Genomic DNA, 18,621 nt, shown 5'->3' on the forward strand with positions numbered 1-18,621 from the left:
TCTATATTTATAATATTTCTTACATAAATTCCTTTAAGCAAACAGCATCATGCGGCGTCTCATCAGGGTCTACGCTGTTTGCCAATGCCTTTTTTTCTAGACGCTAGGCATAAATGGGTTAATACATTTGCATGTATTCATATTCATATTTTGAATCAGTATATAGTCTAACACTTAGTTATTATAATGATTTAATTGGTTTATATGTTCAATAAATCATCGCTGATTTTCAAATTTATTCAAATAAACTTCCACAGGCATGGATAATGAACTCAATAACAGTGCAAGCAAGCGTAATGTATCTTATTTTACCATAAATATAAGGTGCGGGGAGCCAGACCATTTACATTTTCAAAGGTAGATTTAATGTTTAAGGCTCTAAAAGATGCATGGAAAGCAAACACGTGCAGGCGTCAAGCACTCATTTCATTTTCAAAACATCTGTTCACGAAGATTTTTGTTTGCTGTTTTTTTACTTTGATATATAAAGGTGTATATGTTGAAACATAAGCTGATAATGTGTTTTCGCAAATTTCTATTATGTTATAGTTGCATGCGCCATGCCTAATATGAATAGACGTTATCTATATCTTTATCTATATATTGTTTGTAAAAAGACCCGGATTGTCATTATTATCTAGTTGGTTATGCTTCCGGGTTAACTCTCCAATTCATATTGAATATCAGACGACCAGACTTACGTAAATGAAATATTCGCGCAGCTTAGAAAAACTGCTTTTATTCCGTCAAACAAATCAACGTGTTTTAGTTCGTTAACAAGATAAATAGTTATGAACCTTTGAGTGATGTCTAGAAAATTAATGGCATAATAGCTTTTAAGAAACCGCCATCGAATCAAAACATTCATCCACACGCTGCTCCGAGGCATGTGCTTATTTGTTTATAGAACGTTTAAATAAACATTAAGAGTATGTTCAGTCTATCAAAAAGACCTCTTTACAGTTTTCCTTAAAAAACACCGATTGCTGCCGTACATTGTCGCAATCAATTACGGTAATGAAAAATCTACACTTATCTGTACTTCATATTACTCATATTTCCTTCGCCAATAAAAAGTATTTCACGGAAATCGAATTGGCACACAGTTGGAACTATCTATTCCGACGATATGGTATTGCGTCATACCTTCAAAACATCTACACATCAACATTGTTAAATTATTGCATGCTGTTTGCCTTCAGGACGAGTGTTATACCATTGTTTTGCGAACAAGTTATATAAACGGATATTTTCTTACGATCCTGCTTTCAATGGCAAACTTACAAACACACATATCAACAACAGTTTTTATTGACAACATTTTGATCTATATCTAGCTAGATTATTTGATATTTATACTTTAAAATGTATACATAAACACCACATATTTTACCAATAAAGATAGAACGCGTTTTTCCACATCTGATGCGAATATATACACAAACTTAAAATATGTAAGATGAAATAATTTCATGTCCTTAAAATGATAACCAACTTAGATAAAAAATTTGTTCAAATTATACAATTGAACCAACTGTAAAGCATATAAAGATGACTTAAAAAAATATAGTATGGCATCAACCAGCGATTATCTCTCTGTGTGAATGATTGAAGATTTCAAATGATTGAAATATAAATATAAACATATATGATTTATGATTATTCAAATATGAAAGTCAAGATTGAATTAATAAACAAATGAGATTAAAATTTTCTTACGGGAGATTCTGGAAGATAAGCACCGGTTGATATTCAACATAAAATTTCCGATTACGTATGAACGCAATAAAACATTTTTACACAATAATTACGTGTTGTACTAAAAGCGTTTAATGGGGATGATATTCTCTTGGCATGATAAGGCTATCAGTTTCTTTCTTGTTAGTCCGAAACAGTCTATTAAGACAAATTTTGCCTCAGAAAATGTTTGCACTTGTAATGCAAATTAAATCAATTATTTACCAATCGCAAGCTACATGTGTGTTACAATGCATTTACGAACCTATTCACATAGAAATATTTGCCAGGATTAAAACATATTTTACGACAAAATAATTATATGGTCAAAGCTATATACTACAAAAAAATTGCAAACAAATTATGACACAAAGGCCGTTCTTGGTGGCCTAACGGGATACAAATCCTAATTGCAGTTCGATTATCCCATTTATGCCTAGCGTCTAGAAAAAAGGCCTTGGCAAACAGCGTAGACCCAGATCAGACACCGCATGATGCGGCGTCTCATCTGGGTCTGCGCTGTTTGCTTAAAGGAATTTCTGTAAGAAATATTCTAAATATAGAAATAAATATACTAGACATCCCTAATTTTGGAAATAAATTGATCCAATTTTGAAGGATGGAAGAGTCCACTAGACATACATGGGTTAATGACCTTGATATGCACCATACACACTCACAAAAGCTCACTACAACATTGTTCTTATTTCAATTCCAGATGATGGTTGTGGTCCTTTCGACATCTGTCTAGATCTGTCTTTGGGAAATTCTGAATGGGTCTGCAAAGAATAATAATCATATACTGTGATTTAATATCACCAAGAGGATGCTTAACCATGTGAATATTTTTCAAATGGTTATATCAGTATAATACATCAGTTATAAATGACATTTATAACTAAATATAATTAAATTTACAAACAAAGACATTAATCTGTTTGTTTTTTAGTTGATTTTCATGCTACCAACTCTTCATTAAACCCCTTTTTTCAGTTTGACACACGGGTACTTTCTTTCATATATCTGTATGTAGCCAATACAACTATTACGTACACTTGAAGGACATTACGCATGTTATTTTCTTCACATATGGTTAATATAAGATAGAGTATTAAAGTTTGAGACAATACACGTATAAAGTATTACATATAAAAATCGGACATTTAACAATGCGCCAAGACACTACGAGAATGATTTGAGTACATTGAGTCGCGTTCTGAGAAAACTGTGCATATTGCATGTGCGTAAAGTGTCGTCCCAGATTAGCATGTGCAGTCCGCACTGGGTAATCAGGGACGACACTTTCCACCTAAACTTGATTTTCGGTAAGGAGGGACTTCCTTCAAACTAAAAATACCATAAAAGCGGAAAGTGTGGTCCCTGATTAGGCTGTGCGGACTACACAGGCTAATCTGGGATGACTCTTTACGCATATGCATTAAGCCCAGTTTTCTCAGAACGCGCAAATAACAAGATTACATACGTCGGAATAAAGTTGTCTGTAAATCTCGTTGGGTCGTTTCGACACCCGTGGTCTTTGAATAGAGTACTGCAATACAGATGAAAAACAATAACAATTACGTCATATCACGCAGTGTATGCTTAACAACATCAACCGCCTCCATCTGGCACAATATTTTATGCGAATAATGATATTTTAGATGATTGAATGTGTAGCTGTACTAACACATGATGTATATGTATTTTATCAATTAATTTGATATATTAAGAAATAGTGTGTAACATTAATCGTATTATTTATAAAGTGTTTATTTTACGAGTGCGTGCAAGCAGATAAACTTAATAGTGTTCATGTGAAAAAGAATTCCTGACACAATATATATGAATATTATATATCTATATATTCCTTTTTTCAAGTTTAACATGAAAACGAAAAACGTTCAATTACTTGTTAACATAACCTGTTAATTGCACTTCTCGGAATATATATTGTATTACCACACTACCACATAGTAATTAACATCACCACACTTAAACTAAAATTATCAAAAATATACAATTGGAAATCAATTCGTACACAACTAGCAAACACACTGCCAATAACGCAGTCGTACCACTATAACGCTACCAGGCTTTCGGTCCCATCAAAGAAATGTTGTTGTGGGTATTCGATTGAAGTGGTTCCACCCTAATGTGAAGTATTATAAAACACACGTTGTATCTTCATTTTACTGCTCGTAAAGTAGATTTGGCATGATATGTCATCAGTAGGAACACATGCTAGGAGCAATAATGTTATCGGATGTCGTAAAAGTGTTTATATGAACTACATCAAAACAACGACAGCCAACGCCAGAGCCATAATATCGACTGTTGCGTCTATCGCTACTGCTACCGTAACTACTACTAATACAACAACAACAAAAACTACTACTACTATTATTACTACTACTACTACTACTACTACTACTACTACTACTACTACTACTACTACTACTACTACTACTACTACTACTGCTGCTGCTGCTGCTGCTGCTGCTGCTACTACTACTACTACTACTACTACTACTACTACTACTACTACTACTACTACTACTACTACTACTACTACTACTACTACTACTACCACCACTACTACTACTACCTACTTCTATTACTACTACTACTACTACTACTTCTACTACTACTACTACTACTGCTTCTACTACTACTACTACTACTACTACTACTACTACTACTACTGCTAGTACTACTACTAGTACTACTACTACTACTACTACTACTACTACTACTACTACTACTACTACTACTACTACTACTACTACTACTACTACCACCACTACTACCACTACTACTACTACCACTACTACTACTACCTACTACTATTACTACTACTACTACTACTACTACTACTACTACTACTACTACTACTACTACTACTACTACTACTACTACTACTACTACTACTACTACTACTACTACTACTACTACTACTACTACTACTACTACTACTACTACCACCACTACTACCACTACTACTACTACCACTACTACTACTACCTACTACTATTACTACTACTTCTACTACTACTACAACTACTACTACTACTACTACTACTACTACTACTACTACTACTACTACAACTACTACTACTACTACTACTACTACTACTACTAGTAGTACTACTACTAGTACTACTACTACTACTACTACTACTACTACTACTACTACTAATACTACTTCTACTACTACTACTACTACTACTACAACTACTACTACTACTACTACTACTACTACTACTACTACTACTACTACTACTACTACTACTACTACTACTACTTCTACTACTACTTCTACTACTACTACTACTACTACAACTACTACTACTACTTGCAACATCTTACATCAGCTGCGGGATCTATGCGCATAAATGACGGCGTGTTGTAGAAGTCATCTTCGTCCGGTGAGGGGAGGTACATTCCTTGGCGCAAACGCCCACTTCCGCTAAATACAGGTTCAAATGCCTATGAAGAAACACGTATTATGACGTAAGGTATGTTCTAACAGATTATCAAAATTGGGAAAAATATTGCACAGCTTTATGTGTTTTAAAATGTGAAATGTTTGTTTTCAGCTAACTAATACATTAATTAAAATATAATTTTTACTAGTCAATTCAAATTAGTTATTTCGTTGTGTTGTAGGGATCCCAAAACTTAACTTATTCAAGCGAGTAATCATCAATAAATAGCTTTTGATCGTCAATAAATAATCTGTAATTTTAATACAACAGCGTTTTTTAATTCTGTATAAAACGTGTGATGCGTTACCATGTTGACATGACCCGGTGTTCGGTGGTAACGCCCGTATGTCGACCCTGTTTTGCCTGGATGGGATCGGAAACTGAGATCCTTTAGTGTCGCTATACGGCCTGTCGGTGGCTCATCCCATCTAGATACACCATAATCACTAAAGAAAAATTGAGATATTTAGGTTGTGGAAGACGATTTTCATCTTTTATATCTAGTTTGTTTCATTTCATATTAAAGTAAGTTAATCGCATGCCAAGATTTATAACAGTAACGCATTGATACGACAGGTACACCGATTAGCTAGCTTTCAAAACTTGGAATGTATTGTTATATGATCTAAAGGACAATATGCCAATTAAAGGGATCCTTCACGGTTTGGTAAATTGACAAAATTGAAAAAACTTGTTTCAGATTGGCAAATTTTCGGTTTAGTTATGATATTTGTGAGGAAACAGTATTACTGAACATTTGCCACGGTCTAATATAGCAATTATATGCATCTTTTGACGATTTAAAAACCTAAAAATTATCAAGCGTTGCAACGCAAAACGATTGAATAATTTGGAGAGTTATGTTGTTGTCGTTTAAATTTGTGAAACTACGAAGACTGCTTATATAACGTATAAAATACGCATCTTATGTATGCTTGGCAGGATAGGTCAGTTGGCTTATGCGTTTTTACTTCAGGATTCCGGGGGTCACCGGTTCGAGCCCTGCTGCGGGCTACTTTTTTCGTTTTAAAAATTTTATTTTTGTTTTTTTTTGCAGGAGCTTTTAAAATTTAATGTTTACATTTATCAATATAAAGCATTTAATGACAAACTTCAAAACATGCCAAAATCTGCGAAAAGGCCCCTTTAAAGCATATGTGGGCAACGATGTATATGGTTGTGGTGATTGACTCGCGAATATTAAGATGTTATATCACTACCTGATGTTGTGTTTATTCCTGTTCCTATAATTGCGGATGCACACACATATGATGATGATCAGCAGGACGAACACCACGCCTCCCCTATCCCCAATGACATGGTGAGCACATACTTCTGGGTTGCTGTCATCTCGTCGCAGCGTGACCCGTGATACACGTGGTATGATGTCTGATCGCACCTATTTTCAACAATAGTAAAACAGAGCATATACTAAATTTTCTTTTCTTTTTATTTTATGAATTGAAATATCGAAACCATGATCGGTTTTAACCAGAGAAGGTATTGTTTACCAAAGTAACAATACAGACTAAATGCCTGATTTTGGTCTAATACACATAGGCAAGTATGTTTATTTTGTAAATGTGCTTTCAATTTTTATTCTGTATTGTCATATTGTAATAAACTGTTGTGCAAGTGAGTGAAAACTTACTATTTGTGAAGATAATACCTTATTATAGCATTACATCAGTATTTTTCTATGAGCAACAAATGTCTATCATCGGCAGCGAAACTCCCATGCCATATGAATTTACAGAAAAATAAATTGTATACATTCTTACATAGTTTGTGTATGTTCTTTATATTTTATATAATGTTAACAAACATTTAGACATCACAAACTTCAACAAATAGATTAATTCGAAACAAAGTTACACACGATGACATTTGTCTCACAATAATAAGAACACGTACTTTATAATTCACTGAAAACAACACAAATCATAACTATTCTTATTGTCTTATGCTGACAATATTTTAAAGAACATATATTTCAAAAGTGTTCTGTCTTATTGTTCAAACGCTGTCAAGAGTATGAACTCGAATTTATCTTTTGATTACACTGTAATTGAAAACATACTTCTTACTCATAACCAAAGTGTACATGACTACATTAATGGCATAAATATATTTTTTTTAATTCTTACTTGCAAGCCAGTGCATCGTTTCCAAAGTCATAGAAGCAGGTCCCATGGTTGCCACAATAGTCAATTGACTGAGTTGTGACGCATTTGTGCACACAAGAGCCCCGTGACACGTCACCGTTAAGGCATGTTAATTCATAATCTGGCAGGCACGCGCCTGTGATAAGGCTGCATTGGTCTTTGAGGGCCATTACTCTCGCTGAAAGTGAGATCACACATAATTATATAACTGTGCACTATTCAAATGCGTAGCTTGTTTGTTGTTTAAAGAATGTTTCATAGCTTTTCCTAATATTCATTTACACATGTTCACAGTTTTATTCAATTATTGACCTTACTAATATATGTTTTATTGTTAGTTAAAGGGGCCTTTTTACGTTTTGGAAAATTGACTTAATTAAAAGAATGTTCAAGTTTCGCAAATTGTCGTTTTAGATATGATATTTTTGAGGAAACAGTATACTAAACATTTACAATTCTCTAAAATAGCCATTATGTGCATCTTTTGACGATTTAAAAACCTGAAAATTATAAAGCGTTGCAACGCGTAACGATTGAATAAGTTGGAGAGTTCTGTTGTTGTCGTTATATTTTTTGAAGCTATAAGGATTGCTTATATAAAGTATGAAATACATCATCATGTTTTGAGATCGGTTGATCGAGTGGTCTATGTGGTAGATTTTTACTCCAGGACACCAGGGGTCAGTGGTTCGAGCCCTCTCGAGGGTGACATTTTTTCTCTTTTAAATTGTATTCTTGATTTTTTACTGGAGCTTTTAGATCCAATGTTAACATTTATCAATATAATGCATTTAATGACAAACTTCAATACATGCCAAAATATGTGAAAAGGCCCCTTTAAATAGCCACAAATATTTGTTTAATTGTTTTAACCGTAAAGCGTATAGAAAACATAAAGTGTGAACAGCAATTAAATAACTTTAATAATATGCTGAAGATTTTGTTCAACGCATGATTTGAGCACACGAACGCACAAACTACCAAGTAGGTTAACTTTAAAGACAAAATATGTAGTAATGAACAACCTCTTATATCTTTAACATTTTGTTGCAGATCCAGTGTTTTTACTTCCCCACGTGTTGTTGAGATGTTTCGAATCGACCGTACGTTATCGTCAATTTGTTGAAGAACCGTCGTGATGTTTTTATTTGCAATCATCACTGCACTTTGATTAAATCTCGCCTCAATGTGGCATTTTATGCTTCCTTCACTAAAACATCACCCATACTATTAACATCTATAAACATAATCACGCTTAGAAAGTATGATGAATATGTATATAGATTGTTTTATTAATTTGACACAAAAATTACTGAACGTCTAACAAATATTAAATTACAAATATTAGGCGCAACATATTAACACTTTTTCCCAAAAGGAATATCATCTTTGGATCATAACGCGATCAATACCGTGTTATTGTGTATTCTTCGATTTGATTTGCGTTTCTGGTGTACATATGTATATTTATTTATATTGGAAACGCATATACTATAAAGAACATTATAATAATTCAGGTGTATATCTAATAGACGTGCATTAACTGATTCAACGACATGTCAACAAAAAGTATGCATGATGTAGACCGCTTAAGCGCGTTAATTTACATGTCAGACGACGTAACGCATTTTCTTTATCTATTAGATTCGAAATTCCAAAATAATGCATGCATTTGCGGTGACAGTAACCATGTTCCGAAGGCATCACTTAAGTAAGCAAATATAATATTTTCACAACAACACAATGCGAGCGTCAAAAGACAAGTGATAACACAAGCATCTTAAAAAAGTGTAATGTCGTATTATGATCTCCACAAAATCATAACGCGATATTGCTTCTAAAACATATAAGTACACTATTTCATAACTTATCTACCATATGCATTGTTAACACAACTAATAAATAAATAATAATATTTTAGATTATACATGAGTATTTTATATTGTTTAATTATATCTATTGTTGTTTTACGAGGGCAATAAATCAACAATAAGCTCTTTTACACAATTGTTTCAAAAATGATGCTATGTTTACTAAACATGTTCATTTTGACGATCATAAGTTTTATTTCTATGGTAGCGGATTTTTAAAATAATACTATTGTAAACATAAATGCCAAAACATTACAAATGCACAAACGCAGTTGTAACAAATGAAGTTTAGGTCCCAATTACATGTTCAGAAATATCTTCAAGACATAATTTGTTGTGTAGCTCGTAAAAAATCTTATGGTAGTATGAATTGTGAAACATTTAAATGTCGTTGAAATAAACCAACTCTCAGATATTGACCCTCCGGTCGCTGGTATGGGAGTTGCAACTGTTAACTGCATGTTTAATGTTAACTATTCCGCCTGGAATCCACTTTAATAGGTACAACGAGCGACATAAATTATTTCTGGCATTTATAAACACAACAGATCATAAATATATCCAATGAGCGCCAATTAAAGCAACTTGATGTTGTGTGCACGCAGAATAATGATATTAATCCAAGGTTCAAACACGTCAACGGTTAATGAAAATGTGTACGGTTCACGAAAATGTGTACGTGTTTGAAATGAAAAACAGAGAGTATTCCAAATTTGAAAATATGCTAATTTATACGTCGACTATCTCCGAACTCCTTGGCAAGGTAGATCTCGTGTCTAATTTACCAATCATGCTACATCAACTGTCTCCGGAACCTCCATAAGATTGATTTATTCGTCAATTCAAAGCTTCGACTTTCGATTTGATTCGGATTTTTATTAACTTATAGTTTTTAGTATGTATCAACACACAAAAAACACGCACGTTAATGTCGATGGCAACAGGTATTTGTTTTTATGACGATGTATTAGGTTCATTGTATTCGATGTTATAGACAAACTTGCGACTTTTTTCCATTGACTTAGGTTTATCAGGAATAACTTCGAGTTGTTCGTATGTGCATATAAAAGCTCAAAGCATCCAAGGAGAACTAGTTTTAAATGGTTTGCGTAATTAGTACACAAATGGTACAACGATCAATCAAAGAGTCAAGCTCATGTGAGTATAGTCAATTTGTTACACATTGTGTTTATGCTACTATTGCTGAGTTCTGCCAGAACAATTTTGTAAATAAATGAACATACATTAGCAAAACACAAACATAGTCTAACTAGCGTAATTAAGGATAAACTGGCAAGTACAAAAATATCTTGATGAAAAAATGTTGTTGTTTTTTAAACAGTAACATATATTCAGTTAGTATGGGTTTTTTTCAACGTTTTAATGTATCCGTTTTAGTACACAAACGATGCAACTAAAAGTCAACTTATAATATCCACTCAGTTTAGACAATAAACAAAACAGGTATGTGCGTTTGTGACTGCGTTTGTATGTGTGTGTGAATTTAAACCATATTAGCTTCGCACATCTCTTTATTTCTGAAAGGAACTAATTGTCTCATTACCTTATCGCAAACAAAATTAGCGTTATTGCGCATAATTAATTACTACTCACAATTGTTAGTAAACTATATACGAAAATACTTATACACATTTACCTGTCTTTGCTGCTAAAATTGTTCAATAAGATATACGTCAGATGTTTCAATCATGCAATATCACAACGTATGCCATATAAAATGCTTGGAAACCATCTGGGACTAAGTGACATACGTTTCTGTGTGGTTATATTTATCATTAAATAATGAAAAAAATGAAACTTCATTTATCAATAAACATGATAAAATGAATAATAATGTAAAGAAAATGAAAATATTACGAGTACACGTTACCAATAAACGAAACGTGTTGTATACAATGCTTAAAGTATGGTACTGAGCACTGGCCCATACATTATGTAAACACCTTTTGGTCTGTAATCATTTAACATACTTCACAGTTTTTATTGATAGAATGCAATTTACAATCATAAATGATCAGCTCTAAATTTAATTTGGTTATGCATATTCAAACCTAATGTGTATACGTGCAATATAATTTAATAAATATCAAAATCATAATCGCAAAGAATCAGACGTACCTAAAGCTGAATGTAAAGCTGTAACCTGGTGTGTTATTGAACATGTTCGTGTTCAACTGAAATGTAAATAACAATAAATATAGTATTAAAACATCGGCATTGACCTGAGGCACGATGGCTATTAAATTCCAATATGAAACCAATTAATACATAACAAGTTGCGCACCGTAACATCTATTATGAATAAGATATACGACAAGTATCGCAGTGAACGGATTAGAGTTGATAATAGAAACAAAACCATAAGGCAACATTAACATAAAGTAACATATATACCTTAGTGCGAAGATCCTCCAAGAAACTCTCATCCTTTTCAATTAAAGGGTCATATCTTGCGTTAATTACAAGAACAAATTCCACCACATATACTGCAAATCCTGCAAATAGAAAACTGTCAAATGTTTCAATGGAATATATCAGTTCAAAAGCCACAATACTAACTTCTGGGTGAAGAACAGCATGTTATTAGTTGTAAGATTACATGATTATTTACTATATGCAACGTAAACAAACAATTCAGCAGATTTTTAATGTAATTTCAAGTATTCAAAATTACAGTGAATAATGCACGAATCGTCATTAAGATACCGAAAACACTTATATATTTATGCATAATAAATCACAAACAAATAAAAGAAAGATGTCATTGAGACAAAAAACCTAAAGAATATTATAAAACTTTTACCATTGCCATGAATAGAACATACCTAAATCCGGACGCAACACCGGATATTGAGTAAAAGGAGGATTCGTATTTTCAATTGTAGTTTGTTCGTCGGTGACGTAAGAGGTCATCGACGGAGTTTGAAATGTAATGACTGATGGCGCGCTGACTAACGGGGTCGTCATGTCACCGATATACATAAAAGGACTAGTCGAAGTAAGAGACGGGTTGATCGATGGATTGCTGCTCGCGTGTGTACTACTTGCTGAAGTCATCACGGTACTGATGCCTAAAGATGTACCAGACACAGTAAGAGACGTGTTGACTGATGGTGAGCTACTTTCAGAAGTCATCATGGTACCGATGTCTGGAGATGTACCAGCCATTGTTGGAGACGTGTTGACCGATGGTGTGCTGCTTTCAGTAGTCATCATGGTACTGATGTCTGGAGATGTACTAGACACAGTTGGAGACGTGTTGACTGATGGTGAGCTGCTTTCAGTAGTCATCATGGTATTGATGTCTGGAGATGTACTAGACACAGTTGACGACGTGTTGACTGATGTTGTGCTGCTTTCAGTAGTCATCATGGTACTGATGTCTGGAGATGTACTAGACCCAGTTGGAGACGTGTTGACTGATGGTGCGCTGCTTTCAGAAGTCATCATGGTACTGATGTCTGGAGATGTACTAGACAATATTGGAGACGTGTTGACTGATGGTAAGCTGCTTTCAGTAGTCATCATGGTACTGATGTCTATAGATGTACTAGACAATATCGGAGACGTGTTGACTGATGGTGTGCTGCTTTTAGTGGTCATCATGGTATTGATGTATGCAGATGTACTAGACACAGTTGGAGACGTGTTGACTGATGGTGTGCTTCTTTCAGAAGTCATCGTGGTACTGATGTATGGAGATGTACTAGACAATGTTGGAGATGTGTTGACCGATGGAGTCCTGCTTTCAGCAGTCATCATGGTATTGATGTATGGTGATGTACTAGACACAGTTGGAGACGTGATGACTGATGATGTGCTGATTTCAGTAGTAATCTTAGTACTGATGTCTGGATATGCACTAGACACAGTTGGAGACGTGTTGACTGATGGTGAGCTGCTTTCAATAGTCATCATGGTACTGATGACTTGAGATGTACTGGACAATGTTGGAGACGTGTTGACTGATGGTGTGCTGCTTTCAGTGGTCGTTATGGTACTGATGTCTGGAGATGTACTAGACACAGTTGGAGATGTATTGACTGATAGTGTGCTGCTTTCAGTAGTCATCATGGTACTGATGTCTGGAGATGCACTAGACTCATTTGGAGATGTGTTGACTGATGGTGTGCTGTTTTCAGAAGTCATCATAGTACTAATGTCTGGAGATGTACTAGACATTGTTTGAGACGTGTTGACTGATGGAGTGCTGCTTTCAGTAGTCATCATGGTACTGATTTCTGGAGATGTACTAGACAGAGTTGGAGACGTGTTGACTGGTGGTGTGCTGTTTTCAGAAGTCATCATGGTACTGATATCCGGAGATGTACTAGACACAGTTGGAGATGTGTTGACTGATAGAGTGCTGCTTTCAGCAGTCATCATGGTATTGATGTATGGAGATGTACTAGACACAGTTGAAGACGTGATGACTGATGATGTGCTGCTTTCAGTAGTAATCATAGTACTGATGTCTGGAGATGTACTAGACACAGTTGGAGACGTGTTGACTGATGGTGTGCTGCTTTCAATAGTCATCATGGTACTGATATCTGGAGATGTACTAGACACAGTTGGAGATGTGTTGACTGATGGAGTCCTGCTTTCAATAGTCATCATGGTACTGATATCCGGAGATTTACTAGACACAGCTGGAGATGTGTTGACTGATAGAGTGCTGCTTTCAGCAGTCATCATGGTATTGATGTATGGATATGTACTAGACACAGTTGGAGACGTGATGACTGATGATGTGCTGCTTTCAGCAGTAATCATGGTATTGATGTCTGGAGATGTACTAGACACAGTTGGAGACGTGTTGACTAATGGTGAGCTGCTTTCAATAGTCATCGTGGTACTGATATCTTGAGATGTACTGGACAATGTTGGAGACGTGTTGACTGATGGTGTGCTGCTTTCAGTGGTCGTTATGGTACTGATGTCTGGAGATGTACTAGACACAGTTGGAGATGTATTGACTGATAGTGTGCTGCTTTCAGTAGTCATCATGGTACTGATGTCTGGAGATGCACTAGACACAGTTGGAGACGTGTTGACTGATGGTGAGCCGCTTTCAGTAGTCATCATGGTATTGATGTCTGGAGATGTACTAGACACAGTTGGCGACGTGTTGACTGATGTTGTGCTGCTTTCAGTAGTCATCATGGTACTGATGTCTGGAGATGTACTAGACCCAGTTGGAAACGTGTTGACTGATGGTGCGCTGCTTTCAGAAGTCATCATGGTACTGATGTCTGGAGATGTACTAGACAATATTGGAGACGTGTTGACTGATGGTGTGCTGCTTTCAGTAGTCATCATGGTACTGATGTCTATAGATGTACTAGACAATATCGGAGACGTGTTGACTGATGGTGTGCTGCTTTTAGTGGTCATCATGGTATTGATGTATGCAGATGTACTAGACACAGTTGGAGACGTGTTGACTGATGGTGTGCTTCTTTCAGAAGTCATCGTGGTACTGATGTATGGAGATGTACTAGACAATGTTGGAGATGTGTTGACTGATGGAGTCCTGCTTTCAGCAGTCATCATGGTATTGGTGTATGGTGATGTACTAGACACAGTTGGAGACGTGATGACTGATAATGTGCTGATTTCAGTAGTAATCATAGTACTGATGTCTGGAGATGTACTAGACACAGTTGGAGACGTGTTGACTGATGGTGAGCTGCTTTCAAAAGTCATCATGGTACTGATGACTTGAGATGTATTGGACAATGTTGGAGACGTGTTGACTGATGGTGTGCTGCTTTCAGTGGTCGTTATGGTACTGATGTCTGGAGATGTACTAGATACAGTTGGAGATGTATTGACTGATAGTGTGCTGCTTTCAGTAGTCATCATGGTACTGACGTCTGGAGATGCACTAGACACATTTGGAGATGTGTTGACTGATGGTGTGCTGTTTTCAGAAGTCATCATGGTACTAATGTCTGGAGACGTACTAGACATTGTTTGAGACGTGTTGACTGATGGAGTGCTGCTTTCAGTAGTCATCATGGTACTGATTTCTGGAGATGTACTAGACAGAGTTGGAGACGTGTTGACTGGTGGTGTGCTGTTTTCAGAAGTCATCATGGTACTGATATCCGGAGATGTACTAGACACAGTTGGAGATGTGTTGACTGATAGAGTGCTGCTTTCAGCAGTCATCATGGTATTGATGTATGGAGATGTACTAGACACAGTTGAAGACGTGATGACTGATGATGTGCTGCTTTCAGTAGTAATCATAGTACTGATGTCTGGAGATGTACTAGACACAGTTGGAGACGTGTTGACTGATGGAGTGCTGCTTTCAATAGTCATCATGGTACTGATATCTGGAGATGTACGAGACACAGTTGGAGATGTGTTGACTGATGGAGTGCTGCTTTCAATAGTCATCATGGTACTGATATCCGGAGATTTACTAGACACAGCTGGAGATGTGTTGACTGATAGAGTGCTGCTTTCAGCAGTCATCATGGTATTGATGTATGGATATGTACTAGACACAGTTGGAGACGTGATGACTGATGATGTGCTGCTTTCAGCAGTAATCATGGTACTGATGTCTGGAGATGTACTAGACACAGTTGGAGACGTGTTGACTAATGGTGAGCTGCTTTCAATAGTCATCGTGGTACTGATATCTTGAGATGTACTGGACAATGTTGGAGACGTGTTGACTGATGGTGTGCTGATTTCAGTGGTCGTTATGGTACTGATGTCTGGAGATGTACTGGACACAGTTGGAGATGTGTTGACTGATGGTGTGCTGCTTTCAGTAGTCATCATGGTACTGATGTCCGGAGATGCACTAGGCAATGTTGGAGACGTGTTGACTGGTGGTGTCCTGTTTTCAGAAGTCATCATGGTACTGATGTCTGGCGATGTACTAGACACAGTTGGAGACGTGTTGACAAATGGTGTGCTGCTTTCTGTAGTCATCATGGTACTGATTTCTGGAGATGTACTAGACACAGTTGGAGACGTGTTGACTGGTGGTGTACTGTTTTCAGATGTCATCATGGTACTTATATCCGGAGATGTACTAGACACTTTTGGAGACGTGATGACTGATGATGTGCTGCTTTCAGTAGTAATCATAGTACTGATGTCTGGAGATGTACTAGACACAGTTGGAGACGTGTTGACTGATGGTGAGCTGCTTTCAATAGTCATCATGGTACTGATGACTTGAGATGTACTGGAAAATGTTGGAGACGTGTTGACTGATGGTGTGCTGCTTTCAGTGGTCGTCATGGTACTGATGTCTGGAGATGTACTAGACACAGTTGGAGATGTATTGACTGATAGTGTGCTGCTTTCAGTAGTCATCATGGTACTGATTTCTGAAGATGCACTAGGCAATGTTGGAGACGTGTTGATTGATGGTGTGCTGCTTTCAGTTGTCATCATGGTACTGATGTCTGGAGATGTACTAGACACGGTTGGAGACGTGTTGACTGGTGGTGTGCTGTTTTCAGAAGTCATCATGGTACTGATGTCTGGAGATGTACTAGACATTGTTTGAGACGTGTTGATTGATGGTGTGCTGCTTTCAGTAGTCATCATGGTACTGATGTCTGGAGATGTACTAGACACAGTTGGAGACGTGTTGACTGGTGGTGTGCTGCTTTCAGAAGTCATCATGGTACTGATATCCGGAGATGTACTAGACACAGTTGGAGATGTGTTGACTGATGGAGTGCTGCTTTCAGTAGTCATCATGGTACTGATGTCTGGAGATGTACTAGACAATTTTGCAGTCGCGTTGACTGATGGTGTGCTGCTTTCAGTGGTCGTCATGGTACTGATATATGGAGATGTACTAGAAAATGTTGGAGACGTGTTGACTGATAGTGTGTTGCTTTCAGTAGTCATCATGGTACTGATGCCTGGAGATGTACTAGACAATGTTTGAGACGTGTTGACTGATGGTGAGCTACTTTCAGAAGTCATCATGGTACCGATGTCTGGAGATGTACCAGCCATTGTTGGAGACGTGTTGACCGATGGTGTGCTGCTTTCAGAAGTGATAATGGTACTGATGTCTGGAGATGTACTAGACACAGTTGGAGACGTGTTGACTGATGGTGAGCTGCTTCCAGTAGTCATCATGATATTGATGTCTGGAGATGTACTAGACACAGTTGGCGACGTGTTGACTGATGTTGTGCTGCTTTCAGTAGTCATCATGGTACTGATGTCTGGAGATGTACTAGACCCAGATGGAGACGTGTTGACTGATGGTGCGCTGCTTTCAGTAGTCATCATGGTATTGATGTCTGGAGATGTACTAGACATTATTGGAGACGTGTTGACTGATGGTGTGCTGCTTTCAGTAGTCATCATGGTACTGATGTCTATAGATGTACTAGACAATATTGGAGACGTGTTGACTGATGGTGTGCTGCTTTCAGTGGTCATCATGGTATTGATGTATGTAGATGTACTAGACACAGTTGGAGACGTGTTGACTGATGGTGTGCTTCTTTCAGAAGTCATCGTGGTACTGATGTATGGAGATGTGCTAGACAATGTTGGAGATGTGTTGACTGATGGAGTCCTGCTTTCAGCAGTCATCATGGTATTGATGTATGGTGATGTACTAGACACAGTTGGAGACGTGATGACTGATGATGTGCTGCTTTCAGTAGTAATCATAGTACTGATGTCTGGAGATGTACTAGACACAGTTGGAGACGTGTTGACTGATGGTGAGCTGCTTTCAATAGTCATCATGGTACTGATGACTTGAGATGTACTGGTCAATGTTGGAGACGTGTTGACTGATGGTGTGCTGCTTTCAGTGGTCGTCATGGTACTGATGTCTGGAGATGTACTAGACACAGTTGGAGATGTATTGACTGATAGTGTGCCGCTTTCAGTAGTCATCATGGTACTGATGTTTGGAGATGCACTAGGCAATTTTGGAGACGTGTTGACTGATGGTGTGCTGTTTTCAGTAGTCATCATGGTACTGATTTCTGGAGATGTACTAGACACAGTTGGAGACGTGTTGACTGGCGGTGTGCTGTTCTCAGAAGGCATCATGGTACTGATATCCGGAGATGTACTAGACACAGTAGGAGATGTGTTGACTGATGGAGTGCTGCTTTCAGCAGTCATCATGGTATTGATGTATGGAGATGTACTAGACACAGTTGGAGACGTGATGACTGATGATGTGCTGCTTTCAGTAGTAATCATGGTACTGATGTCTGGAGATGTACTAGACACAGTTGGAGACGTGTTGACTAATGGTGAGCTGCTTTCAATAGTCATCATGGTACTGATATCTTGAGATGTACTGGACACTGTTGGAGACGT

The 18,621-nt window shown here is 36.9% G+C and overlaps 1 protein-coding gene across 2 annotated transcripts; it reads right to left on the minus strand.

Moving 5' to 3' along the window:
• Positions 1 to 1,295: 1,295 nt before the first annotated feature.
• Positions 1,296 to 18,300, minus strand: LOC127871534 (uncharacterized). 2 transcript variants are annotated; one of them, XM_052414563.1, is made up of 11 exons: positions 12,105 to 18,300; positions 11,674 to 11,774; positions 11,398 to 11,453; positions 8,413 to 8,597; positions 7,370 to 7,565; positions 6,443 to 6,621; positions 5,530 to 5,668; positions 5,104 to 5,223; positions 3,813 to 3,886; positions 3,221 to 3,286; positions 1,296 to 2,516 (listed from the first exon to the last, which is right to left on the minus strand). In XM_052414563.1, the coding sequence occupies exons 1-6, from the start codon at positions 18,265 to 18,267 to the stop codon at positions 6,501 to 6,503; spliced, it is 6,822 nt and encodes a 2,273-aa protein (XP_052270523.1). In that variant the 5' UTR covers positions 18,268 to 18,300; the 3' UTR covers positions 1,296 to 2,516; positions 3,221 to 3,286; positions 3,813 to 3,886; positions 5,104 to 5,223; positions 5,530 to 5,668; positions 6,443 to 6,500. The 2 variants fall into 2 exon arrangements, with proteins under 2 accessions (XP_052270523.1, XP_052270522.1); XM_052414562.1 differs by lacking the exon at positions 3,813 to 3,886.
• Positions 18,301 to 18,621: the final 321 nt, after the last annotated feature.

This window comes from Dreissena polymorpha, chromosome 3 (genome assembly GCF_020536995.1).
Source record: "Dreissena polymorpha isolate Duluth1 chromosome 3, UMN_Dpol_1.0, whole genome shotgun sequence".
Classification (NCBI taxonomy): domain Eukaryota; kingdom Metazoa; phylum Mollusca; class Bivalvia; order Myida; family Dreissenidae; genus Dreissena; species Dreissena polymorpha.

What these genes read in the sequence shown, in the direction of transcription:
- LOC127871534 (XM_052414562.1), bottom strand. Translation starts at nt 18,267, where the DNA reads ATGATGACTACTGAAAACAGCACACCATCAGTCAACACGTCTCCAAAA. An exon ending in GGTGTTGCGTCCGGATTTAG is followed by an intron (nt 11,775 to 12,104) that starts GTATGTTCTATT and finishes TTCTATTTGCAG; the next exon opens with GATTTGCAGTATATGTGGTG. An exon ending in AGCTTTACATTCAGCTTTAG is followed by an intron (nt 8,598 to 11,397) that starts GTACGTCTGATT and finishes GTGATGTTTTAG; the next exon opens with TGAAGGAAGCATAAAATGCC.